We start from the raw sequence: 27,283 nt of genomic DNA, 5'->3' as shown, positions 1-27,283 counted from the left end.
TAAATTCTCTTTAAGATCGGACATAACTTTAGCATTAGAATGCAGGCTTTATTAAGCTAGTATATTAGTTCACTTGGGCTGCCATAACAAAATACCATAGACTGGATGGCTTAAACATTAGAGATTTATTTTCTCACTGTCCAGAGACTGGAGGTCTCAGATCAGGGTGCCGGTTTGGTCCAGTTCTGGTGATAGCTGTCTCCCTCGCTTGCAGATAGCCGCCTTCTCACTGTGTGCTTACATGCGGAGAGAGCTCTGGTGTCTCTTCCTCTTCTTTTAAGGGTACCAGTTCTGTCAGATCAGGGCTTTACCCTTCTGACCTCATTTAAGCTTAACCTTAATTGCCTTCTCAAAGACTCTGTCTCCAAGACAGTCACATGCAGTAAAGATTATGGCTTCAACTTATGAATTTTGGGAGGCCATCATGCAGTCTATAGCAACCAAGAACCTGATCTGTTCCTGTTCACTGCTGTGTTCCCAGTATTTAGAACAATGTCTGGAACATAGAAGATATTCATTAAATATTTACATAATAAATAAAAATCAGGCTATTAGAGTGATCCTTTCTTAGGGCTCATTGTGGGCTCCTACCCATCATTGGAACCAGTTATGACAGTGGGCACTTTGCTCTTGGCTGGAGCCAATGTCTACTAGAAAGGGCAGTGGGTGGTGGCATGGGGAGATTGGTAAAACTTGAAGAAAGCAGTGTGGGAAGTGTCAGAGGGCGCATTTAACAAGTGCATTCATTTAACAAATAATTTTACTAAGTATTTACTAAGTGCTGGTCTCTGTGCTGTGTACTAGAGGTACAAATGGAATACTTTTTGGACCCCTAAGGAGTTTATGATCTAGTAGGAGAGACAATGGAGAGGGTGATTTAAAGGGAAGGACTGTTGTTCAATGAGAGTATATATCTAAGTGACCTGATGTAGACTGGGGAGGAGATAGAGGATGGTTGGCGTCAGGGTTGAGCAGGTTTTAACTGACCAAAAGGGGAGGGAAGAAGCTCCAACCAGAGAGAATAGTATTTGCAAAGGTGTGGTAATGGGGGCTGGAGAGTTACATTCTAGGAACTGAAAAGAAGGACTGTGTAGCTAGAACTGTTAGCAGGGAGGAGAATGGTGTGGATTGAGGCTGGGGCAGTAGATAGAGGTTAAAGCATTTAGGGTTTTACAGGTTATATTGAAGATTTGAAACTCTATACTGAAGAGAAGTTAAAAACCATTAGAGAGTTTTAAACAGGTGTTGAATAACCTGGTTAAGTTTTTTTTTAAAAAGATCACTTTGATATTATATAGAGATGAAGTTCATAAAGGCCAGAGTGGAAAAATGAATAAAAGAATTGCTGAAGAATGGCAGCACAGGCCAGACGTGTTGTCTACCTTAATTTCTTACGGAGTCAGTCTGCAGAGGCACGAGACTTGGCAGCCTGAGTGGAGGAGAGAAGACGGTAAATAATGGGATTGAGGTGAGCTAGGGTCAGGGAAGGCAAGCTCAAAGTGGCAAGGAGATGAAATTGAGAGTGCTAGTAAGAATATAATTGAGATGATCGATCTTGGGCTTCAGAACTCTTAAGGAAGGAAGGAAGCCAGTGTAAGAATTCTTAGAGGTTTTCCCAGTCATTCAAATTTTATGATTCTATTGCATAGACTGTCTAGAATAGACTAATAATTACTGACTGAAACTTTTACAACATCAATAAGTAAAGCAAGTATGTTTGAGTTGAATTTATTTAGTGTATCTTTATTAGGAGTCTGTGCCAGGCCCTATAATCTGGTACAGGGGACAGAAAGATGAATGAACCGCAGCTTCACTCTTTAGCAGCTGACAGCATGGTTGTACAGATACCAACTGCCATGGCGATTATAAATATCTTTGTTCGTTTTTAATCCAGACTATTACCTCTTGATTAGAAATAGATATTTACATTTTATAAGTAGCTTTTATTATTAAATTACCATTTTTAACATAACAATTTTTTAGTTTGTGCTTAAACTACTGCAGGATATTTATCTTTTCAAAAATTCCATTGCAATACCCATTCAAAGTTTATAGAATTGGAAACTAAGATAGCCTCTAATAGTTACTTAATTCAGTTTCCCAAGGTGCAGTGTGTCCCATTGGTCATAAACAGGATGATTTTAGGTAAAACACAGTCAGGAGTTTTTAATAGTTACCTATTTACTATATGTTAGGAAAAATATATTTAGCATATTGTACCCATGATTCATGGACCTGATGATAAAATTGATTTTCAGATTTTAAAAATGAGTCAATTTAAAGAAAAATATTAAATAACGTCACAGGTGGTACATGAATGACTGAAATTTGGGAAACACTAATCTAAACTAGCTCTTGTATAGATGAGAAAACAAAAGGATCCCCAAACACAGAGGCCTTTTTAAGAGGCCTTTCTGTATACAGCTAATCTAGTCAGAGCTAGGACTAAAACTCACCTCTGTTCAGTATATTCCAGCATTTACTCTGCCATTTAGGCTGCTTCTTATCCTTGAAAGTTAAGGAAGAGACTAGTGGCTTTGTACTTTAAATCTGCATTGTCCATTATGGTGCCTTTTGTGGCTAATTATATCAAAATTCATTAAAGAAAAATTTAAAATTTGTACTAGTCGCATTTCTAGTGCTCAGTAGCCACATGGGGCTAGGAGCTCCCGTATTGGACAGTACAGATATAGAATATACCTAATGCTGCAGAAGGTTCTGTTGGACAGTGCCGCTTTATTGCTTAGGAACACGATTCATAACTCTTTGAAGTTTTTCTCCCTTCAAAGGGATGATACTTACTAATTTGCTCACCACACTGACGTTATTTCAGCTCTGAGGTTAAACTGAAGGTACTAGTAACAGTGCAATTAAAATAATTGATCATGGGAAATAAAGCCAGAGCAGAGTTCTCAGATTCCTACCAGCTCATCTTATTGGAGAAAGGTCTTCTTTTTCCCCTTTTTATCAGTAAGTATGAATTGTCTTGAATTCATAGTAGTTAGAAGAAAAGTAACTAAATTGAAAAACAGTGTACCTGTATGGAAAATTTCCTGACCTTCTAAATAGTTGATTGAGCTTAGCATTGTATTTTGTTAACATTTTAAAACTTTTAATTTTTAAACAGGTTTCAGTGAATGGACCTAACTGGACTCTTTGAGCACATCCGTAAACATGAGTGGTACCAAACCTGATATATTGTGGGCACCACACCAGGTTGATAGATTTGTTGTATGTGACTCAGAACTTAGTCTGTATCATGTGGAATCTACTGTGAATTCAGAACTCAAAGCTGGATCTCTACGTTTATCTGAAGACTCTGCAGCGACATTGCTATCAATAAATTCAGAAACACCCTATATGAAATGTGTTGCCTGGTATCTCAACTATGATCCTGAATGTCTCCTAGCAGTTGGACAAGCAAATGGTAGAGTTGTACTTACAAGTCTTGGTCAAGATCATAACTCAAAGTTCAAAGATTTGATAGGAAAAGAATTTGTTCCAAAACATGCACGACAATGCAATACCCTTGCGTGGAATCCATTGGATAGTAACTGGCTTGCTGCTGGTCTAGATAAACATAGAGCTGATTTTTCAGTGCTGATTTGGGATATCTGCAGCAAATATACTCCTGATATAGTTCCCTTGGAGAAAGTGAGACTGTCCTCAGGTGAAACTGAAACAACATTATTAGTAACAAAACCACTATATGAATTAGGACAGAATGATGCTTGTCTTTCTCTCTGTTGGCTTCCGCGAGACCAGAAACTTCTCCTTGCTGGTATGCATCGTAATCTAGCCATTTTTGATCTTCGGAATACAAGCCAAAAGATGTTTGTAAATACAAAAGCTGTTCAGGGGGTGACAGTAGACCCATACTTCCATGATCGTGTTGCTTCCTTCTATGAAGGTCAGGTTGCAATATGGGATCTTAGGAAATTTGAGAAGCCTGTTTTGACTTTGACTGAGCAACCGAAGCCCTTAACAAAAGTAGCATGGTGTCCGACTAGGACTGGTCTGCTTGCCACTTTAACGAGGGATAGTAATATTATTAGATTATATGATATGCAGCATACACCCACTCCCATCGGGGATGAAACTGAACCCACGATAATTGAAAGAAGTGTGCAACCTTGTGACAATTACATTGCTTCCTTTGCTTGGCATCCAACAAGTCAAAATCGAATGATAGTTGTAACTCCCAACCGAACAATGTCTGACTTCACTGTTTTTGAAAGGATCTCTCTTGCCTGGAGCCCAATCACATCTTTAATGTGGGCTTGTGGTCGTCATTTGTATGAATGTGCAGAAGAAGAAAACGATAACTCTTTAGAAAAAGATATAGCAACGAAGATGCGCCTTCGGGCTTTATCGAGGTACGGACTTGATACAGAACAGGTGTGGAGAAACCATATTTTAGCTGGAAATGAAGATCCGCAGCTGAAGTCACTCTGGTATACTCTGCACTATATCCTTTGTGTTGTGAATTTTGTGAGATGAATCAGGTAGACATGTTCTTGAAGTTTGCTGCAAGGTCAGTCTAAATGTACTGAATGTTTTATGTGCAAATACAAGCTACATAATACTAAAATTACAAGGTAAAGTTTAAAACTGTTGAACTTGAAATACTGCTTTGCAGATTGTGTAGGAGGAAGAAAAGTGTCTCTACAATAGAGTAGAACCGCCTTCTTGCACTGATGCTTATTATGAATTGGCTTCAAATCAAAATAAATTTTGTTTTGAAATATTTTGTTATGCATCGTCACTAGTATTTCCTATGCATTTAAATACTTATGAAGCAGTATACAGAAGATATGGATCAGAAGTCTCCAGGCAACAAAGGATCATTGGTTTATGCAGGAATTAAATCAATTGTGAAGTCATCTTTGGGTAAGAAAATTCTTATTTTCTGCAATAGGTTTATAACTTTTGTATTCTTATTTTTTCCCCAAATTTAGTTTTTTCAGGATATGGTACATAAATTTCTTTTGATCTCTGATTAGATATTTTAGTGAATTGTTGAGTTAAATGCATAATTGTTTTTATATTTAAAAAATTTTTTGGAGGATGTCTTGGGTCTTTGAAGTGAAACTGACTTTCTAAATCTATTCAGTTTTGTTCTTTTTTTTTAAGACCCACTTTGAAAGGTATTAGATGATTTATAGGATCCTGGTTGTTCACATTTTGTCACAGTTATTTGCTTTTATAAAAGCTAAATTTAAAAATTTCTATTTGAAGGAGACCCCTTTTTATTTTGCTGCCTGAACCTTTTCACTTAGCTATCTGATGTCAGGGACTATGTAACTGTGACATGAAGTATGTCATGAAATACCTTACCTGAAATAGTCTTTGATGATTGGATTAATGTATGAATTAATGTAGGACTGAAATTAATAAACTAAGAATAAAATAAAGATGACAAAAGAGCCAAACTTATTTTTTCACTGATTGATTCTTACTGTTTTTATTGGAATTGAATTGTGGGTTATATTACAGTTATCTCCTCAACCTAAAACTTGGTATCCAGCTTTTGGTAGCAGTCAAATTTGGGCCCAAGTCAAGCTGCTAGAAAAGTAGTTCATACTATTTAGTTGAAGAGTGGTAGTAGAAGTAATAAATCTAACTTGGTTTTTTAATAGGCCTTGCATAAATACTTTATAAAAATACAAAATAAAATGCTATTTTTTAATAAGTAGGGTAAGCAGTTTAATTAAATGGTTATATTATACTTTTTAAAAAACTTATAAGTTATTTGGTCCTCATTACTGAAGAAGGTTCAGTATACTACTTAATATGATCTATTTCATTTTGATATTCTCTCATTAGGTTTCCACTAAAAAAGCAACTTTTAGTATAAATAATAAAATAAGAGTTCAGTTAGAGATTTCCATTTTTATTAATACAAATGAAAGGGCAATTTTACTATATTACCCCTTTAAATAATATTTATAACTATATAGCAGGTAAGGCCACACTGCATTCTCAGTATTCTGAGTTTATTATTGTTTTGCTGTTTTTTTTGTTATATTTTAGGGAAAGGCCAACAAACTACCTCTGAGAAAAAGCAAGGGGAAAAATGGAATATCTTTCTATTTTTCTGGTCCAGTATAGACAAATTGAGTGCCTTGACTTGCGTCAAGAGTAGTCTTTATGCAGACTGAAAAAGACTACTTACTGTTGGACTACTTGCTGTTTTAGCTTTTTGGTTTGGTTTTATTTTTGTTTCTACAGCTCAAAAATAAAGAGAGGAGTGACTGTCAAAGATGGCAGCCCCAGGTTTCCATCTTTTATCTGGCCATACTTCTTTCTCTAATAATTCAGTACATAGTAAGTCAAGGCACATGGAACCATGTTGCCTACGGTAATCAAATGCACAAGTTTATTAGAGTGCACAGCTAAATTTTACCTTTGATGACAGTATATATTAAGTGCTTACTGTAAATAAGCGATGCTAGTTGCTTTCTCCATGTTACTTTGTTTTTACAACTGTGATAAGAGGTAAATTTATTCATTCATTCAGCAAATACTTATTACTTGTTAACTGTATGCCAAGAATTTTCCTAGGAAGTGGAGTCGTAACTGTGAACAAGATAGCTATGTTTCTTCCCTTATGGGACAAAATAGGTATCATTCCTACTCTTGGGGAGTTTACTTTCTATAGTTGAACAAGACAAGAGGTTAGTCCCCAACGCCCCTCCCCGCAAAAATCTGCATTCTGCCTCGAAAACAAAGGAATTGGTAAATGATTTACCCCAGGGCAGGAAGCTGAAGCAGTTTGGATAGTATAAGGACTCAAACCCTAGTTCTTTTGATTCCACACATTTTGATCTTTAATTGAATGCTAACTTTTCCCTACATTTAGTTAAAGATCTACAAAATGGAAATAAAGTTTCTATATTTATTGAAAAAAATCTGTGTAAAAGTGGACCCACGCAGTTCAAACCTATGTTGTTCCAGGGTCAACTATAGTTCAGAATATGGACAAATAAATAGTCAGTTATAATGTGAGGAAAAACATACAATTATGTATAGAAGAATTCATAATCTGGTTGTAGGGGTTAGCGATGGTTTCCCACAGGAGGTGAAGGCCAAGAGAAATTCAGACAGGGAGCAGCATATGCAGTGAGCCCAGAGGAGAGCACATTGAGTATTGCTGGAACAGAGTGTGAGAGAGGACTTGAAGAGAGAAGGAGGCTAGAAAGGTAAGCAGTGGGGTAACTCAGGTCTCAGAAATCCTGATTTATCATACTGTAAGAAGTGGAAACCAAGGAAAGATTTTAAAGAGCAGAACCAGAATTAGATTTGTGTTTTAAAGTTGTGTTTGGCTTTTAGTGTTTTGTGTTTTAGAGCTGATTAAGGTAAAATGTGACTGTTTTTACCAAGGTTACTGGCAGAAGAGCTAGAGAAATGTGGGTAAATTAGAGTGTGGAACAAAATCATTAAAGGGGATGGAGAGGAAGGAAAAATGAAAGCACACTAAGGCAACTGGGGTAATACTAGCACTAGTTAGATAGGAATAACATAGGAAGAATGCATTTGAGAAGAGAAGAGTTTATTTTAGGATAAATTGAATTTGAGAAAGCTAGGTGGAGATGTCCATTGGGCAAGAAATTTAGGTTGAAGAAATGAGATCATTTTAATTCTTTCAAGAAATTTGACTATATGTAGAAGATAAAAAGATACACAGTGATGGTAGCAGGTGAGTCAGGGGTCAGGGGAGGGCTTTTGTGTTGCTTTGTTTTTGTTTTTAACATGGGACTGATTTAAGCTTATTTAAATGCTAATGAGAGGAAACCCACAGAAAGAGGTTAAAACTGCAGAGTAAAGATGGTGAAGAGCAAATTCCTAGGAATGGGATCCAAATGACAGGTGAAAGATTGGCTTTAGACAGGAGGATATACACCTATTCCACTTTAGGCAAAGGCAAAGGGAAAAGGTTTGCAGGTTGTTTAAGGTTCAGTGACCAGAAGCTGCAGAGTTTTCTACCTGAAGTCTCCTGTTTTCTCAGGGTACTAGGTTTGCTTATTGAGAAGGAGCAGGGAGGTTGTGGAGTGAAGATACAGAGAAGAGGAGAGCATTGCCTTGAGATACAGAAGGCCCGTAGGGCAATGTTGTTTTACCAGAGACAGAATAAAGGACAGTGGGGCAAGAGAATTAAGGCTACTGGCAAGAGAATGATTCATTTGTTGGATCCTTGGGATCTAACTTGGATGGGGAGGAAGATGATAGGAGAAGACTGAAAAGTAGAAATATGAGTGGTCAAAAGATTGTGAGATTGAGATTGTGAGCTGGAAGGCTATGAGGTGGTGGTTACAAAGTGGTTCTTTTGGAGAAGGAACAATTTGGAGTGTGTCCATGAAAGGGGGAGTGAAATCTTGGAGGTATAGACCACAGGGATAACGAAGAAGAGAAATAGAGGCTAGTTTATGGGACGGACCAGTGTTGAAATCAGCCAGGATGAGGAGCATGCATGCCCTGAGGCATTGTCCTGTACTTCCTGTAGAGCAGGGTCACAATGTTGTCAGTAGGTATAATTCCTTCCTTTTAAGATGGCAGAAAGTTGTATAATAAATTATTGGTCAGCTTTCCATCCAATATGATGAAAGTGTTTTTCATAATTACAGGATAAACTCTGATCTAGAAAGCTTGTCTATTAAGAATTACTTTAAGGGGCAGAAAAGCTGGGATATATGTTTTTAAGAACAAAATGTTTTTATAAACACTGGATAATTAATTTTACTGCTTTGTTATTATATAGATATAAAAATGAAACTAATATCTGCTAGTAGCATAGTGTCTGATTGCTTGGTGTAGTGTTTGAAACAAAAAAATGTTTTTAATGCTTTTAAATGTTTAAGTGAACTTGTTTCCCTCACAACTATCATAAAATGTCGATTCTATTATTTATATATAGGGCAATCTAAAATTTAGGGGATATAATTTTGTCACTTTAGTATTGCATAATGTGCATAAATAGATTTTAATTCCTTTTCAGATGTTAAAATCACATTTAAAAATTCATACGTATTAAAAATCATAATATGACTACCTAAAAACATACAATAATACCACATTGCTTGTTTGATAACCCTAATTACCTGTAGCATAGTTATTAAGCAGTAGGAAGATCTCTGAGGAGCCAAAATATGTGACACAGTGTCCATGCACTTAAAGGATATTTTTTTCACCTGCTAGTAGTGAATTCTTTGGGTTCATACACATGGATCTCTATTCTGTGACACAATTTCTAGAAAATAAAAACCCTAAGAAACTAGAATGTTATTAAACTGTGAGGAATTTTTGGAAAAATATATTTCTACCTTTTGTTCACCCATTTAAAGTAGTTATTTTTTTACTTTTTTTTTTTTTTTACTATTTTTACTATTAATTAAATAACGTCAGCACCGAATCCAAAATTTATAGAGGTGTTTGGAAAATAAATACATTCAAATACATCTGCAGCTTGTTCTACATAGAATTTAATGACTGTATTCTATCTAAATAATTTAAATTTGTTATTCAGAAAGAAAGTTTTAATTTTCAACGTGTCTTTTATTAACTTTATCATTGAATTATTCACAATTTTCTCATAGTTCTTAAAATTTCACTTTCATAAGCTAAAAATGGTTTTGTCTCCACTGACTTCCCTCATGATTGCAAATAGAGCAGCACACTTCCTCTTTTTGATGGGCAGATATTCTCTTTAAGGAAGAAAACTTCTTTTCGAAAGTCTCTTCCTAATTCCTTGACCTGAATTGGCAAATTCCTAATAATAAGGTTACATATAAGTAATTTCAAGGATAATTATTTAACTATTTTTTAAATTTCCACAATTTTACAAAAATTCATATTCAGATTCTTTCATGGAGCTCATTTTCCAATTCTGCCTACTACAGACAAGTTGAATTATTTCTTAAGACCTATGTATTTGTTTTGATCTAGTTTTTTTTTTTTACAAATGTATAATTACTGTATGTAACTATGTAAATGTAGAATTACTGTAAATTACTACAAATAAAAGACTTTTGTAATATTGGGCATTCTTACTGCCTAATTCCTAACTTAATTCTGAAAATCCTTTGTTAAAATAACAATAGATAAGTACATAATGACAATTTTAATGGTAAAACTTTTCAGAACTTTGAAGAATTTGAGTTGCAATTAATAGAGTCCTTAAGTTTCATCTTTATTTGTTTTACCTTTATTTGACACCAAATATCATCCTAAGTGAAATTGTTCTGCCATTGGGATCATCTGCCTTGATTCCAGTGTAAATAATGCTACAAGAATTATTTAGATTCCTTATGAAAAGGCAATGAAAATGTAAAGTCTCCTGGTTTAGTAAGGTGGGAAAACCTTCAAATCATTCCTGTTGTATTTTAGCTTAGTACTTAGCCTTTCAGAGTACTTTGGTGATTTTTGTCTCATTTTTTCACATAGATGTATTTGTTGATACATGCTCTATGTTCGTACATAGAGTGACAGGACTCGGGAGGGAGAGAAAGCTTCAGTATCTGCTGGATCTCAAGCACTGGGGACACCTTTCAAATAAAAACACAAGATGCCTGCCCTTTTGGAATTTATGTTCTAGTAGGAGAAAAGATAAGGCTGAAAAATTAATAAATAAAATATGGGACCTTATGCTAGTGCTAAAGGAAATACAGGACCCAATGACAAGTTTGACAATAACAGGTGGCACCCTGTTTTAAGTTAGTGGTCAGGGAGCCTTCTCTGAAGCAGTGACTCAGCCCCTGGGGCACTGACTTATTCCAAGAGCTCTTTGTTGTAACTCAGGAAACTGTTATACTTAGCAATATGTCAAATATGTTTTGTTTGTTGCATATCACATATTAATCCTATCATAAAATTGTGGCTGGGAAGTTGAATATTTAAAATCTAATTGTTGAAATATTTTTATGTAAAACTGACTTACTTTCCAAATATATTTCAAAAAATAATAAATGATAAAACAATATAAAAATGTTTCTCTTTTTAGGAGTGGTGGAAAGCAGCAGACATAATTGGAGTGGGTTGGATAAGCAAACTGATACTCAGAATTTAAATGAAGAGAGAATTTTAGCTTTACAACTTTGTGGGTGGATAAAGAAAGGAACGGATGTAGATGTGGGGCCGTTTTTGAACTCCCTTGTACAAGAAGGGGAATGGGAGAGAGCTGCTGCTGTGGCATTGTTCAACTTGGATATTCGACGAGCAATCCAAATCCTGAATGAAGGGGCATCTTCAGGAAAAGGTATTGGATTATATTCTAAGATACTTGTGGTTCATAGAATCCTTTAAAGAAAAGACGCTGATAATTTTTAAAGATCTAAGTAATATTTTTGTGTAAATATTTTTGAAAGTGAAATCAGCACAGAACTGTATCTATAGAAGTGAATGTTAGCCCATCCCTTTTGTTTGTGAAAAAGAATGTGTCTTAATTGTCATAATATTATAAGAAGTACTCAAGTGTGTTCATTTTCAGTGTTTTTTCTTTAAAGACAGTTCATATACATTTAAAAAATACTTTTTCTTGAAGATTAGGACTACTTCATCTGCAAGCATTTTTATGGCAAACATTTGAGTGTATTTTTATACTTTATCTTTTGGGTGGTTTTTGATTGACTTGTAGGAAACTGATACTTTTAGTTAGACTAATATAGATTCTTATAAAAATCATGCTTTGATCTGCACAAATATTTCTACTTGAGTCTGCTGATTTAAACATACTTTCCATTTAACTTTTTTTTAAAGGAAGAAACAAAGAAATGTGATAAAATTTTCACTCTGATATTTTATAAGCGAATACCCAGAGAAATAAATCTTAATCCAGAAATTCATTTTTTTTCTTACCAGGAATATTTCACTTGAAAATACCTAAGGTGTATATATAGCTATTGATTTCTAATACATCTAGCAAATTATTTTTGAGCATTCAGAATACTTAATTCTTATATACAGGCCCATTTTGAAACTATTAAGGTTCTGTTATACCATAGGAAAAAAACGTGAAATTAACTGTAATATATTTACTTGCAGTCTAAAAGTTGAAAAAGCTAATATTTTGCCCAGATTGGCCTCTTTTCCTTCACTTTTGCTCTAACGTAAGTCTTCCCCATTTGAGAGTGCAAAAGAAGATATGAGATGATGGAAAAAATATTTGATATTAAATATCAAAGTCATTCCTAATTATAATTTTGTTGCGACCGGAGAGCATGACACTCCTTGTCAGGTGCACTTGGAAAATTTGGCGTTAGATTTAAATACCCATACTAATCATAGGGGAAAGGTGTCTTTTCAGTGATTTCAATAACCTGGTAAGATCTGGAGTAAAGATTTCCCTTTGGAATCAGATACTCTTTTCCATTTGGAAATAAATTGTTCTAAGCAGGATTAAAAGAAGATATTCTTTTGTTGCTCTGTTTTTTACCTTGAAAGACTTAAATAGAGTAGGCCCAGGAAACAGACATAAAATAACTTGGGGAAAATGTTTACAGAAATGAAGAACAGGCTATTAAGAACATAAAGTGGGAAATGCTGTTTTGTTTGGGAAAAAAGAAAATGATTAAGATCAAGAGACCTAATAAAGCTGCTGTACTAAATGTAGAAAACAAAGTAAAAGTTGAAGGTGAATTTAATTTTCTCTTTTGAAGCTGAACTTACGTTAGATGGCTAGGCAGGCAGAGGGCTGACTGCCAGTCTAGCAGCTCATCAGCAGCCATATAAACTGCTGAGAACAAATGTTGGAGATTATTGGCAACAAATGCTTTGTTTTAAATATGTCTAAATACAATTCTGTGGTCATTCTGATAGTTAATTTTGTCCTAGAAAAATTAGAAAGTTACAATAGTATAATAAGAATGCTGAAATATTGGCTTTCAGTACCTTGCTGATAAAACATATACATAAGCATGTGATTACATATTTAGGAATAGGAAAAAAAATTATTTTGGAAATTGCAGCCCTGAGGTACAGTAATATTTACTGTGAACCCTTTGAAACATTTCAGCAAATATGAACTTGTTGATAAAGTTGACAATGATCCTGGTAGGACAGCTTCTCTACTCTTCATTTGGACTGTAAGCAATAACATACCATATAGGAACCTGCCTGGAATGAGAACTTGAGAATTAAAAGATGTGCTTGTCCTACCAGGGCTTGCAATATGAGCAGAAATTTTCTAAGAATGGAAACTTTTGCTTGTGGTCCTAGCCAAAATTTCCAGTCTGAGTCAAAACCCTTTCTCTAATGGGATTATTTTTCAGAGGGTAAAAGTGACCCTCTGATCTTTATTTGTTTATGGTTGAAGAGCTAGAAGAAGGAGATACTAAGTTTTTAATTACTTTGATTAGCTGGCTGTTTTTAATATGCAGGTGATCTGAATCTTAATGTGGTAGCAATGGCTTTATCGGGTTATACGGATGAGAAGAACTCCCTTTGGAGAGAGATGTGCAGCACTTTACGTTTACAGTTGAACAACCCATATCTCTGTGTCATGTTTGCATTTCTGACGAGTGAAGCAGGATCTTATGATGGAGTATTGGTAAGCTCTTTTCTGTTTCATGAAACTGTCCCTTTAAGATAGGATGTTTTCATCTAACTTTGTTAAAATTCCAAATGTCAGTTGCATAAAATTTTGTTTATGTTTCAGTGCATTTTATATTATTTTAAATAAGGTATCTTCAAAGTTTGGAGTTAGCTGATAGCAGACTGAACTTGATCTTTTTTATGGTTTTAATAAAACAACTTACAGTATAGAATTCTAGGAATAGGATTTTATCCTTTAGCTTAATAACTGAGCTCTAGAGCTCTACAACTATGGAAACATACATTTTATATTGAAATATAGTCTCTTAAAAGTGTGTATGGTGTTTTTTTGTTTTTGGTTTTTTTAGTTAAGTAAATCAGTACGTGATCGTTTATGGTCAAGATGACCGTGTATCTTGTCTGAGTTAGTATTTGTCATTCTCAGACACCTTCCAGTTTGAAGAGATATATTATACGATTATACTGCTTATAGTGGACTATTTCATTTTTTCACTCTTTGGTCTTTTTATTGCTTTTTTTTTTTCCTCTCCTGTTGTAACCACTTATGACCAAATCACCAAATAGGTTGTTTATCACAAAGTGGGGAAAGAAAGAAGCAAGTAAGGGTTACTTACCATATTTAGTTACTGAGTTTTAAGCTTTACGTTAGTACCACAACTTTCTTTGCATTTGTTGGGCTTCTTTCTAGCACTGAGAAGAGCCTTCTAATGTGAAACTTATTTCTTTTTTTTTTTTTTTGCCATTGTAGCATTTATTGTAAAATATACACTGCTAATTGATTTAAATGTCAGTTCTGAGGAATTTATAAAAATGTATTTTATTGAGGTATCTTAATGAATATTTTAATAAATGTTGTTAGTGTCCATTTTGACAATTCTTTAGTCATTTATTTTGTTCATTACTTTTAACAAATTACTATTGAACTTTTCTAACCACTTGAAATTAATATCCAAGAGCATGTTGGGTTTTTTTGTCTGTTTTGGTTTTTACTATTACCACTCTTTTTTTGTTAAATAGAAGACTTTAAATGCTGCATCTTGAAGAAATAAAGTGATACTTTCAGGAAGTGGTAGAGAATAATGAAGACTAGAGAAAGAAGTGGATTATTCAGATTTTAAATTGATAGAGAAATATATAGTGTAAATATTAAATTTCTGTATTTTCCATTACGTGACCTATTATAAATACCTTCTTTTCTTATACCTAAATAAGGGATATTGTATCTTGAGAGGAATTTCATATTTCCAAACTGTTTCAAGAATGTACCTAATTATACTTTTTATATATAAATAAGTAACTTTTTTTAATTGTGAAGTTATAGTAATCTAGTGAAAAATACTGAATTGGGAAATCCAAAGATAAAGATTTGAGTCTTCACTCTGCCACAGTTACCTTAGCTGGTCAGTTACCTTTTTTTTGGGTTTTAGTTTTCTCAGCTGTAAAATGGGACAAATAGTATTTATAACTCTTTCCAGATCAAAATTGTAACATATGTAACTTAATCTAAGAGTTAAATCTAGTTTGTACCAAACATGTTCCCTTTATGGGCAGAACCATATTTTATAACTGAGAAAACACACTAAGGTATCAGCTGAAGTGATCTTATATTTAAAGGAAGAAAACTGTACCTCATGAAATGACTTCAGTGGAAATAGGATCTTTCATCCACCCATCACAAAATTAATAGTACCTTTCTACATTTATAGTAAACATTTTTCAAAATCATGTTTTACAATACTGGCAAGTATATAAAGATTTAAGTATTTATCATAATGCCCCTTCGCTTTGACATAAACCACCTACATAACAGTATTTTACTATAGCCACGAAAGTATGTCTGTTTATAAGAGTATGTTTTAAAACTTTGTTTGGAAATACGTATTAATATTCTTTTTAAATCCTGTACTGGTATATTTGCTGGTAACTCATAGATTTGTAGACTTGTTTAACTTAGGAGCCATGGAGAGATTTCTTCAGTTTCACCAAAATTATCTTCTGTGATGGAAAGTTTACATGGCATCTTTAATTTGATAAACTATACACCATTGCTTCTATTTTATGTTAGAGTTATATAAGACTGAACTGGGATTTTAAAAAATTGAATTGGTCAGTTTAAGAAGTTTACTTGGTAAGGACAAAAACCTTAACACTGAGTTTCCTAAGAGTTACATTAAGAAAGGCATCTTAGGCATCAATGGTATTGATATACCATTGATTTACTGGAATTGCCAGTATATACACAGTAACTTTCTAATACATTCGAAAATAAAATTACGTATTAGGTATAAAATACTTACTTAGTGTGCAAAAATTTAAAACTCATAGCACCTAAAAGTAACTCCTTGCTTTTCTCCTTTTCAGTATGAAAACAAGGTTGCTGTACGTGACAGAGTGGCATTTGCTTGTAAATTCCTTAGTGATACTCAGGTAAGAAGTGATATAATTCTGTATTTAAAGTGATTAATATTTATTGTCACTGGATTAAGAAACTAATATTTATGTATAAATATGTATCTGTGAGATTTATATTTAAATTCTTTGAGAAGTAAAGTAATAATTTATTAGATCAAGATCTTGTAAATATGTATCATAAATAAATTTATTTGTTTAAGAATGCTGACTTAATATTTTCATTTATTTCTGCTTTGGAGACTGAGATTAGTCAATAGATAAAGACGTTAAACTCACTCTTTAGCAATGCTATAAAAGGATTCCTTCATTTTCTGATACAATAAGCAGGTAGTAAATGCATGTGCTATGTAGATAGTGACAGAGAAATGCATATAAACAATACAATGTACTAAGTACCATAGTGATGAGAAAGTGCTGGGGGAACATAGGGGAATCTTGGCCAGAGTTTGGGTTGGGATGCAGTCAGGAAAGACTTTATGAGGAATGGTTATTGTTAGCAATCTTGAAGTTCCCTTCCAACTCAGATTCCGTGACTCTATTACATCCTACTGTAGTAGACATCAGGAACTGCAAAATAATAAGGGCAGTTCTCGCCTTAAATTTAAAGTAGTAAGACTGTCTGTAGATCTTTTATAGAATAATTATCAAACAGTAAATACCTTGTCTTTTTAAAAATATTTTAAATGATCATGGCTACAGCATTGTAATTTATAATAGATGCATACTTCTTAGAGATCACATATCTAGATTTTTACAAGTGCTTTTGTTTTAAAAAGGTTTTCCATTAAGAATAATGTTGTTCCACATGTAGAGGTTTTGAAGCACAAATACAAATAGTGAAATGAATTGCTTTAGAAAAATCACTTTGAATTCTCCAGTTAAATAGATACATCGAAAAATTGACCAATGAAATGAAAGAAGCTGGAAATTTGGAAGGAATACTGCTTACAGGGCTTACTAAAGATGGAGTGGACTTAATGGAGAGTTATGTTGACAGAACGGGAGATGTTCAAACAGCAAGTTACTGCATGTTGCAGGTTAGTGCAGTGTGGCAGCAGCTTGCAGAGAAAAAAATGCTTAACCTCTTGTATTTTCTTCCCTCACTGAGTGGGTATGCCCTTTTGCTTGCTGAGGATCTTCAGAACCTACTTGGCTTTAATCTAATCACTTGATCTATAGAGGACTTCTACCTTATCTTATTGTCCCTAAGCCTCCTGCATTGGGTTATCCAGGTTTTCTTTTCATTTTGGAAAGTGTCAGTCTTGAATTTTTGTAAAGTTCAAATGGAGCAGAGAAACCTTCAGTTTCTCCAGTTGTTGACAGGACTACACTTCTACAAAGAGATTGCCCTTTCCTGACCTGAACTACTGCTATACATCTCACTTGAAGTACAGAAGACAAATTACACTCAACTCTGTTAATTCTCATTTTCCCAAATCAGTGGGCATGATTTGGGGTAACTGTTCATCTATTTTCTTTCAGTTTTTACTGTCCCGTAGTTAAAAATGGATTCCTGGCAAATGTTCCCTTCTACTTTGCTTTTGTTGGAAATATGGTGACATTTTAGAGCATTTTCCTGATATTTCTTATAGCTCTCCAGCTAATCTTCTCCCTTCATGATGTCCTCTTTCCTTTCCTTATCCTTTTACATAATATGATAGCATGTTATGTGACGTGTCCCCTCCTCCCATCCCACCTTCTTATGAACAAATGTACATACTTCCCCACAGACCACAGTGTAAACCTAGCCTGAGATAGCAGGCCACTGTCCATGGAAGAAAAGTGTCCTGTAGCATAATGTGTCATTATTTTCTTACTGAAATGAATTCACATCTGTTAAACTATATAGATCAATGGCTATGGAATGCAAATGGTTGGTAACCTCTTGACAAGATTTATCACATATATTTAAAATGTAGTGTAGAATTGGATCTTGCCTTTTAAAAATAATCTAGTCTGATAATCAGCTGCCTTTTAATTGAGAAGTTTCCACCATTTATGTTTATATGGTCAAGATTTAGTCTGCCATCTTGCTGTTTGTTTTCCCTTTTGTTTTTCCTTCTTTTGTTTCTGTTCTTTCCTGCCTTCTTTTGAGCTGATTGAATATTTTAGTATTACTTTATTTTATCTGTTGGCTTTTTAGCTATACCTGTTTACAATTATCTTTTTCTTTTAAGTAGTTGCTCTGGTTCTAACAGTATGCATCCTTAACCCATCAGTAAACATTTTTCCTCCTAATACTTTACATTTCATGCTTGATAATTCATGCATCCCATTTCACCCTTTCCCTTTCTTACCTCCCACCTGACACTTCCCACTTTTTGCTTCATGTTTCACGTTTCAAAAGTGTTACAGCAATGTAATCCTGTTTACAAACCCCCTCCTTTGTCCTATTGTCATGTACTTTACTTCAACATATATTATAAACTCCATCTTACAGTGCTATGTTTTTGCTTTGTACAGTCAGTTTTCTCTTACGTGAATTATGTGAAGAGTGAAACCATGGGCTTTTATATTTAGTTACTCATTTACCGTACCTGGTATTGTTTATTCCTTGAAGTAGACTCAAATTTCATCTGGTATCATTTCCCTTTGGTCTTTCTCTTTAGCATTTTCTATAGTTCAGATTTACTGGTGATAGATTCTCTCATCTTAATTTTAATTGAAAATGTCTGTTTTGCTGTTGTTTTCTTTCAGCCCTTTAAAGATGTGGTTTCATAGTCTTCCTGCCTCCATTGTTTCTGATGAGAAATCAGCTATTATTATCTTGTTTCCCCTGTGTAGTGTTTCATTCTTCCTTGGGCTGTTTTCAAGATTTTCGTTTTCATTTTCCACAGTTTAACCTTGATGCCTAGTTGTGGGTTTTTTTGGTTTTTTGTTTTTTTAATCCTACTGTGATTCACTGAGCTTCTTGGATCTGCTGGTCAATGTTTTTAATCAGATTTTGGGAAGTTTGGGGGCATTATTTCTTTAAATATTTTTTTTCCCTGCCTCAGTCTCATTCTCTTCTCCTTCTTGGACTATTACTACACATATATTAAAGCATTTGATATTGTCCCACAAGAATCTGAGGCTCTGTTCATTTTCCTTTCATCTTTTTTTCCCTTCTGTTCTTCAAATTGGATAAATTCTATTGATATGTTGACTATTCTGTTATCTTCTATCTTATTTTTGGTTTTTCAGGAAAATTCTTAATTTCAGTTATTATACTTTTTAGTTATAGACTCTAAATTTTTTTTATAGTTTACATTTTTCAGCTCAGATCTCTATATCTGTTCACTAATTAAAGCATTGTTTTCCTCTAAGTCTTTGAATACATGTCTAATAGCTGCATTGCAGTATTTGCTTACTGTAACATAATGGCTATTTAAGGTTTAGTTCTACTGTTTGCCTTTCTCCTTTACTTTGAACACCATTTACCTATTTTTTTATATGTCTAATGTTTTTTCATTGAATATTAGACATTGTGTACAGTACATTATAGAGGTCTGGGTTCTTTTACTTTTTTTCCTGAAGAATATTGGTTAACGCTTTTGGAAGTTCAGTTACTTGCTGTTCACTTTGGTCTTAGATTTTGTTACTGTGGATGTGTGGCAAGCCCATGGTATTTCCCAAACCCTGCTAATTTGGTCAAGAATTAATCTCTGAACTCTGTTCTTCTGCAGACTTTGTTAGAACTTCATTTTAAGTTTTATTGGGGCAGATCTAGAGATGACTTATCAAATACAAATAGGCCAAATTCTTTCTTAGTTTATCCTTACTGCCATGGAAGGGGGCAGAGTAGGCTATGAAGATTTTTAATTTTTCTATGAATTTTCTTTTTAAATCAGGGATTGTATTGTGCTTTAGTACTTAGTTCTGGCTAGTTGGTCATAATGAGGACTAAAGTAGATGTTTACTTTTTTAAGAAATGAAATTGTCAAGTATGAGTTTTTCACATGTTCTTTTAGCTAAATTTAACTCCAGTAATTGAAATTAATACTTAGTTGCTAGGTGAAAGGTACGCTTCTTCTATTTTGATGCAATGTCTAAAGGTAGATTGTCTTTATTAGCTGCTACAGGTTTCTTCCCTTTTCCCAGAAGATGTGGGTGCTAAGTTTTCTCTGACATTTTTCTTTTCTATGTGGTCCCTGAATAGAACTGAGAAAACTTGGCTTCAAATTAATCCCCACTGCATCGGTGGAGATAGGGTCTTTCTCTACCTTCTTCATCATGTGAAGTTAAGGGTGATATCCTGGACAGAGATAAAGGCATTCTGTGAAAACCCAAAGCAAGCATAGGTGAAATGTAGAATGTCACAGGAAAAATACAGTTTTAGGAAAAGTCTTACTGACAGGAATTGAAATTCTTAATGAGGAGAAATCTATAGTAAATTTCAGGAAAAGAAAGTATTGCTTTTCCCTGTAGCCTAGGGGCAAAAGAGCTAAACATTTGTGGTTTAGTCTTGGTTTTTTTTGTTTTTCTTTTTTTCATTTTTAAGATGATAAATGTATGTTTTAATTGAGAACAAAAGAGAGAACAGACAGGTTTAACTTTCAGATAAATAGGTATATAAAAATAGCATCTCAGTTCATAACTAGATATGAAGGACCAGTATTATTTTAAATGTGATTGAGCAGTTTTGGTGTGTATTTGGATTAGACAGTAAATATTTAGTTTTAATTGTTTAGACAAAAAGTTTTAATTGTTTAGACAAAAAGTATTTGTATCACTTTTTACTTCATTCAACCAAGAAGGTGAATTTGATTGCTCTTGGGTCTTTAAACTTAAATAAGAAAGAGAATTACACTTCCCTGGCCAGGTATAATACATAGAGTACATATTTATGTCATTAGTAGAGGCCAGCTTAAAGTAAATTAATGGAGCTTCCATCACTTATTTTATTGATGCCCGCATTAGGAGCCAGCAATTTTTGGCAAAAAGAAGGCCTGTTTCTTCCATTTGATTTATATTCACATGTTACCTAGAATTTTCAGGCTTAGCCAGGAAAATTTTAAAACTGAAGTAATTCATGTTTTCCTTTTAGGGTTCTCCTTTAGATGTTCTTAAAGATGAAAGAGTTCAGTACTGGATTGAGAATTATAGAAATTTATTAGATGCCTGGAGGTTTTGGCATAAACGAGCTGAATTTGATATTCACAGGAGTAAGCTGGATCCCAGTTCTAAGCCTTTAGCACAGGTAAGTACGTTGTTTTGGAGAGAATCAAATTGTAACATATTACTAATATCGCTATCCCCCAAATAGAAGTATATGTTACGTAGGATAAATACAAGGTTCAATTTAATAAGTTGTTATTAATAAACTCATTCTTTTGCTCATGTTGAGTTCCCATTGCTGTCCTTACCCCAGACTGCATTTTGCCCTTCATCTTCATGAGGTTTTGCTCCTGCCATTTCTTAATAACCATCTCAGTGATTTGAGCTTTAATCTGAGACGGAGCAAACCACAGCAGGCCTAGAGGATCTTAGGCAAAACCAAATCAATCCTAGGGCTGTCTGAGGTTTTCCAGTATATTCCATGTCCTTTCAGAATCTAAACTACTTTATGATCTTATAAATTCCATTTATGTATTGAATCTTTCTGTATTATATGTAATAAGGAAATTATTTCTTTGACAGTACATACATACATATCTATATGTCTAATTGCACATGGAAGTATTTTTCTCTTGGCAGTAGTTTAAAGAACGTGAGATCAATAATCACATAAAGCACATGACTTGAGATCACTGTGTCTAAGTTCACATTAAATAGTAGGTATATCCTCAGTGTGAGCACTGGGTGGTGCTGTTGTCTTACTGTAGAAAGCAAAGAAATCAGTGTTTGTATTAAAACGACTTGAGTGTTAGTAAGATAGCCTTACATGATAGTATTTGTTACTAATCTATATGATAAGTGTTTAAGAGACTAGGAATTTAATGTAAAAGCAAAATGGACAGTTTCTATTTGCTGTTACAGGATTCTTAACTCCTTTTAATCTTAGGAAATGAGTGTTTTCTTTATAAGAAAATTTTGTTCAGGAGATTACATCATTGAACTTCGAATCAAAAGTCATATTGGGATATTTTATAATGTCCCAATGTGAACTCTAAAGTCTTTGTTATTTCTAAAATGTTGTTTCTGATGTTTCTGAGTTTTTCTGCATATCTTGGTGTTATTAGGAAGAATACAGCTAAATAAAGATAACAGGGAGGAAGTACTCAAATAATGTAACTGCTAAGTGGAAATCTTAAATGTGAACTAACTGACTTAGCAGATAAATTAAAGTATAAAAGTAAATTTAAAGGTTACTTGTTAGGATCAAGCTTTGATTTTTTTTAAAAATTAATTTTTATTTATGAAGTTTGCATTATGTTTATTCTTCTTTTCATTTGTTTTATAGGTGTTTGTGAGTTGCAATTTTTGTGGGAAGTCTATCTCCTACAGCTGCTCAACTGTGCCTCATCAGGGACGAGGCTTTAGTCAGTATGGTGTCAGTGGCTCACCAACAAAATCTAAAGTCACGAGTTGCCCTGGCTGTCGAAAACCGCTTCCTCGATGTGCTCTTTGCCTCATTAATATGGGAACACCTGTTTCTAGTTGTCCTGGTATGACATAATTCTACAATATACTTTTCTGAGCTGAAATTGTTTGTGCATAATTGATTTAACGTTATAAATAAAAGGTGTACCAGCTTGAGTATATATTATTTCTAAGAGCAAGCCACTTTGCTGGCTTGAAGGTTTTGTGTTCTCTATAATTTATAAAATCTATACATTAAAAATGAAATCTGTGTCCATAATATCTCGGGTAATCTCACAAATGCTGACCAATTTAAAGTTTATGAGAACAGCTCAAATATTAAATAATCTTATACCATTTTCTTACACTTTTTCTAAGAGGAGCGCCCTCAAGTTTTGTTTTTAAAAGTCAGTGTGGCCTCATCTATTAACAAAGACCCTGTATGCATAGTTTTTGATAGTCTCAAAGCACTTTCACATTTTCTCTTATTTCATCTTCAAAATCTACCTATGAAATACATGGGAAAAATATTAACCTGGAGGTCAGATCCCTCTACTTCTAAGTTATGGTGCTGCTTCTGCTGTATATTTATATTTATACATATGTTTGTCTACTAGTTAGTAAATATATTTTTTTAATGATTAGAAGTATTAGAATTATTGTTTACTGCTTACAGTAAATACACAAAAAATTTTTGAGAACAATAGATAATTGAATGTAGGGTACTTAGTGGCTAGAAATATTTCAGCTATTTCTATAACTTGAAAATGATACTACAGCAAAAATCTTAATTAGAAACTTTTGAATTTCTGGCCACTGGTAAATGAATAGTGAATAAAGAACTCAGTATGGTATCAAAATGCCTGTTTTAGTTCAAGCTCTGTGACACTGAGAGCCATCTTCAGTCCTCTTTCATGTAAGGTGTTGGACTGGGAGATCCTTCCTAGTTATGAAATTATGTGATTTGTTCTGCAGCTGGTTCATATAAGTAGTCTGTTTTATTGCATTAATATCTGTAAAAGAGGTTTTCTGGTATCATTAAGTTACTATTTTTCAATGTAAGTGCCTTTTTTTAAACAAGTACAATATGTAATGTTTTCAGATATACATGTTAGTTTCGATTTAAATTTTAATCAGGGATTTTCATTTTGTACGTTGCATGTTGATCACTTTTTTATGGCACTGATACTAATAAATAGAAAATAACAATTTGGAATTAAATCTACTACAAGGAAAGAACAAGGAGGCAAAATATAGCACAAATAAGTTATATGTGAACTGAGATACATAGAAATAGTTCACTTTAATACATCTTTTGGATGTAAGTCTCAGGAAGCTGTGAATGGCCTGAGTGCCATTCCTTTTAGCTACATAGTAGCTTTTCAATCTTTTCTATTTTTGAAATGGATAAGAAAATACACAATTTTCTGGAATTTAAAGAAAATTAAATCATAAAACATTTTACACTCTCTGTTATGGAGACTATTAATTTAATGAATATTCAACACCCAGGTTTGTCAAGCCTTAACATTTTTTTCATGTTTGCTTCAGAAATTTTTTTCTAAATTTGCTTCAGAAATAATTCTTTATTTAGGTTTGAGTACTTCTTTAATACTAATTAAGATAAGGCTGATGTGCTGAGGTGAATCAGAGATCCTCATGGAGCTTATGGTATACAGTGAGCTGAATAACTGATATAAAAGGAGATATTATATATTCTAGAAAATAAATACTAGTCCAGAATCTTTTATCTGTCATTCCAAAATCTCTTAAAAAATCTGAAAAGCCAAAGTTTTTTTTTTTAATGAATTTGCAATAATCTCATTTGGCAAAAAAAAAAAAAACTGTTCAGAGTTGACATGAGGTTATTAAAGTCTTTATTTCTCTTCTTTATTTCTGAATATTCCTATGTTTTACTGCAGAAGTACTGCTGCCTCAGACTTTTCCTGGAGGTATTATATAATGTTTGCTCATTGTTTTTCTAAAATCACCAAATATTCCAAATTCTGAAGTACATTTGGCCCCCTGAGATGAATAAAGGATATTATATGAAGTCTTAGGAATTTTGAAAAAGGAAAAGAAATATTGCTTCTATGTGGAGGATATCTGGCGAAGATCAAAAAGAAGATGCCATTTAAGCTGGTCCTTTAAAGTTTGATAGATTTAAATATATGAAGATTTTTAGGAAAGCCTGTCCAGGTTATAGATAAAGAGTGAAAATCATGAACTAGAATACAGAGGTTAGTGAATATGAGAAATGCATAGAGTATGTTGAACTAGGAAGTGCATCAGTGTGACAGGGCCTAGGAAGTGGGCTGACAGGAAACAGTGAAGATTAGAGGAGCCTGAATATGTTCTTTTTAAAGATGTTACTGAGCTGAGTTAATCACAAACTAATAAGCATATTCTTCTTTTATTTTTTAAAATCGGAAGAATTTGAGTTCCAAAATGAACCAAGACCTAATAGAAATCAAATGCTGGCTCATGACAGTTTAAAGGGTTGGGTATACAGACCATCCCCCTCCCTCACCAGCGCTTCACCTGCAGTTAGAGATTATATCCATTCATCACGCTTCATGATCTAAATGACCAGAATTTCCATAAGCTTATTTAACTGAAAGTTGCATATTTTTACACTCAGTTATGCTTTGAAGATTGGAACTCTATTGAAACTGTCTCATTGAGTTTATACTTATAAGTATTTATAATTTAATGCTTATAAATTATAAATACTAATACTTACCATTCAAAATTATAAACATTATTTATTCAACAGTATTTATTTAGTACCTTTTGTTCTAAGTGCTAGAAGTGTTACAGTGAACAAAACAGACAAAAATCCCTGCTCTTATAGAGTTTAACTTCTAGATGTGATACATTTTTTTAACATTTTTATTGATTTATAACCATTTTACAGTGTTGTATCAAATTCCATTGTAGAGCACAATTTTTCAGTTATACATGAACATATATATATTCATTGTCACATTTTTTTCTCAGTGAGCTACCATTAGATGTGATACATTTTTTAAAGTTAGATTACATATTAGTATTTCTTTCCTACCCAATTATTATTATTATTGTTGTTATTAATTAGTGCCTAACTGAAACTCTGGTTTCCTTCAACTATTCTGTATTACTGATCTTCATAATTCACTGTAAATATTTCTTAAATTTAAAAGCTATTTGATCTTAAAAAGCCTTTTCTTACGATAGTGAAGTAGACCTATTACTTTCAGCTTATCAGAAATATAAGGATTAATCTGTTCTGAATTCAGTCTGTTTTCTGTGTGCTAGAAGTTACAAAAACAAGTGAAAATCACTGAGAACTATACACAAAGTTATGTAATAGCTTATGTTTAAAAAAGTCTTTATTTTCTCTTCCTTCTTCTGTCTTTTCCTCCCTTTCATTATTAGTTGTTTTTATGAAGCTTTTAGGAAGAATTTCAGTGTATCTGCATCTTAAATCCTTGAACCACATTCACATTCTTCATCTTCATGCCATTAGCAAAAACAAGACGGATTTTTAAAAACTATTTGCAAGAGTATCCCTGTGGTCGTTAAAAGTGTGCAATGGCCCAAGGTGAAATTTTGAACCTAGCATTTTATCTTAATAGTTATACAGCTACTTAATTAAGCTTAATATTTTTACTTACTAATTTTTCTATTCTTGTCTCTAATTATATGTGATCTTAAGATGTTTTCATTTGATTTGCTGTTTTAGAACAAAGTAAAACACATTAAGGTAGCCAAAATTAATAGAATGAGCATTTTTTGATCACTACAAATTATGTACATATGTGTGTATATGTGCATGTATAAATGTACATGTATAATAAACATTTTTCTTCAGTTTTTTTTAACTGTAACACAGATAGGAAGGTACACATCATGTATAAATTAAACATCAGTGAGTCCCTACGCTGCTGAAGATAAAATTGTCTAAACCCAGTGCCTTTGATCATTTCTCCCTACCTGGTCCTACTTCTTTGGGCTCTTCCTCAAATGTCACCACTGTCCTAAATTGTTAATTCAGTCTCTTGCTTGTCTGTATAGTTTTATCATAGGTTTACTTTTGTCTGTGTTTTAAATTCTTTATAAGTGAATCATACAGTGTGTATCCTTTGACTTGCCTTTTTTGCTCAACATTGGAATTGGAGGGTTTTTTTTAGTTTCAGTTATGCTAATAAATGTAGCTATAGTTTATTCATTTTTCATTACTATTTAGTATATTCCATTTATAACTACAAAACAAATTTTTCTACTCTACCATGGGCACTTGGTTGTTTGCAGATTTTTACTATTAAGAACAGTGCTGCTGTGAACATTCCTGCATATGTGTTCTTTTAGCATGCAAAAGTTTCTCTAGTGTATTTACCTAGAAGCAGAATTGCTAAATCATACTGTTTGCTAGTATTTTACTTAGGATTTTTATGTCTGTTCCAGAGGGAGATCGGCCTTTAGTCTTCTTTCTGATATTATCTTTGTCTGATTTTGTTAGCAAAGTTATACCAGCCTCACGGAGTACATTGGGAAATTTCCCCTCTTTCCCTGTTCTTTGGAAAAGTTTGGTATGAACTCACCTGTAAGCTGGGCTTGGTATTTTCTTTGTGGAAAGATTTTAAACTACTAATTATTTCTCTAAAGTTGTTAATTCAGATTGCTTAAGAAGTAGGTTTGATAATTTCTATTTTTCCATTTATCACTGACTATGAAAAATTAAGAAAACTGGTTATTTGGTATTTTTTTAGTCTAAACTAGATCTTAGCATTAAAATTGCTGTTTCAGTATGATGTGTGATTTGTATTTTGACATAATTTAGAAA

General features: G+C 33.4%; 1 protein-coding gene across 6 annotated transcripts in view; it reads left to right on the top strand.

Annotated features, from left to right (window-relative positions):
- The window catches only part of MIOS (meiosis regulator for oocyte development), a 31,119-nt gene that overhangs the window by 2,609 nt on the left and 1,227 nt on the right, over window positions 1–27,283 (top strand). For 2 of the 6 annotated variants that reach the window (XM_072964934.1, XM_072964932.1), the window contains 9 exons: window positions 1,299–1,450; window positions 3,128–4,468; window positions 4,792–4,890; window positions 10,997–11,251; window positions 13,371–13,540; window positions 15,907–15,972; window positions 16,836–16,994; window positions 20,984–21,136; window positions 22,340–22,544. In XM_072964934.1, the coding sequence (XP_072821035.1) occupies window positions 3,175–4,468; window positions 4,792–4,890; window positions 10,997–11,251; window positions 13,371–13,540; window positions 15,907–15,972; window positions 16,836–16,994; window positions 20,984–21,136; window positions 22,340–22,544 (2,401 nt within the window). In that variant the 5' untranslated portion in view covers window positions 1,299–1,450; window positions 3,128–3,174. Of the gene's footprint in view, window positions 1–1,298; window positions 1,469–3,127; window positions 4,469–4,791; window positions 4,891–10,996; window positions 11,252–13,370; window positions 13,541–15,906; window positions 15,973–16,835; window positions 16,995–20,983; window positions 21,137–22,339; window positions 22,545–27,283 lie in introns of all 6 variants that reach the window. The other 4 variants (XM_006207603.4, XM_015242022.3, XM_072964933.1 and 1 more) reach the window with 3 other exon arrangements.

The sequence above is a fragment of the Vicugna pacos genome, chromosome 7, assembly GCF_048564905.1.
Source record: "Vicugna pacos chromosome 7, VicPac4, whole genome shotgun sequence".
In the NCBI taxonomy this organism is placed as follows: domain Eukaryota; kingdom Metazoa; phylum Chordata; class Mammalia; order Artiodactyla; family Camelidae; genus Vicugna; species Vicugna pacos.
The sequence above is the reverse complement of the archived record's forward strand: the minus strand, read 5'-3'. Positions and strand labels throughout refer to the sequence as shown.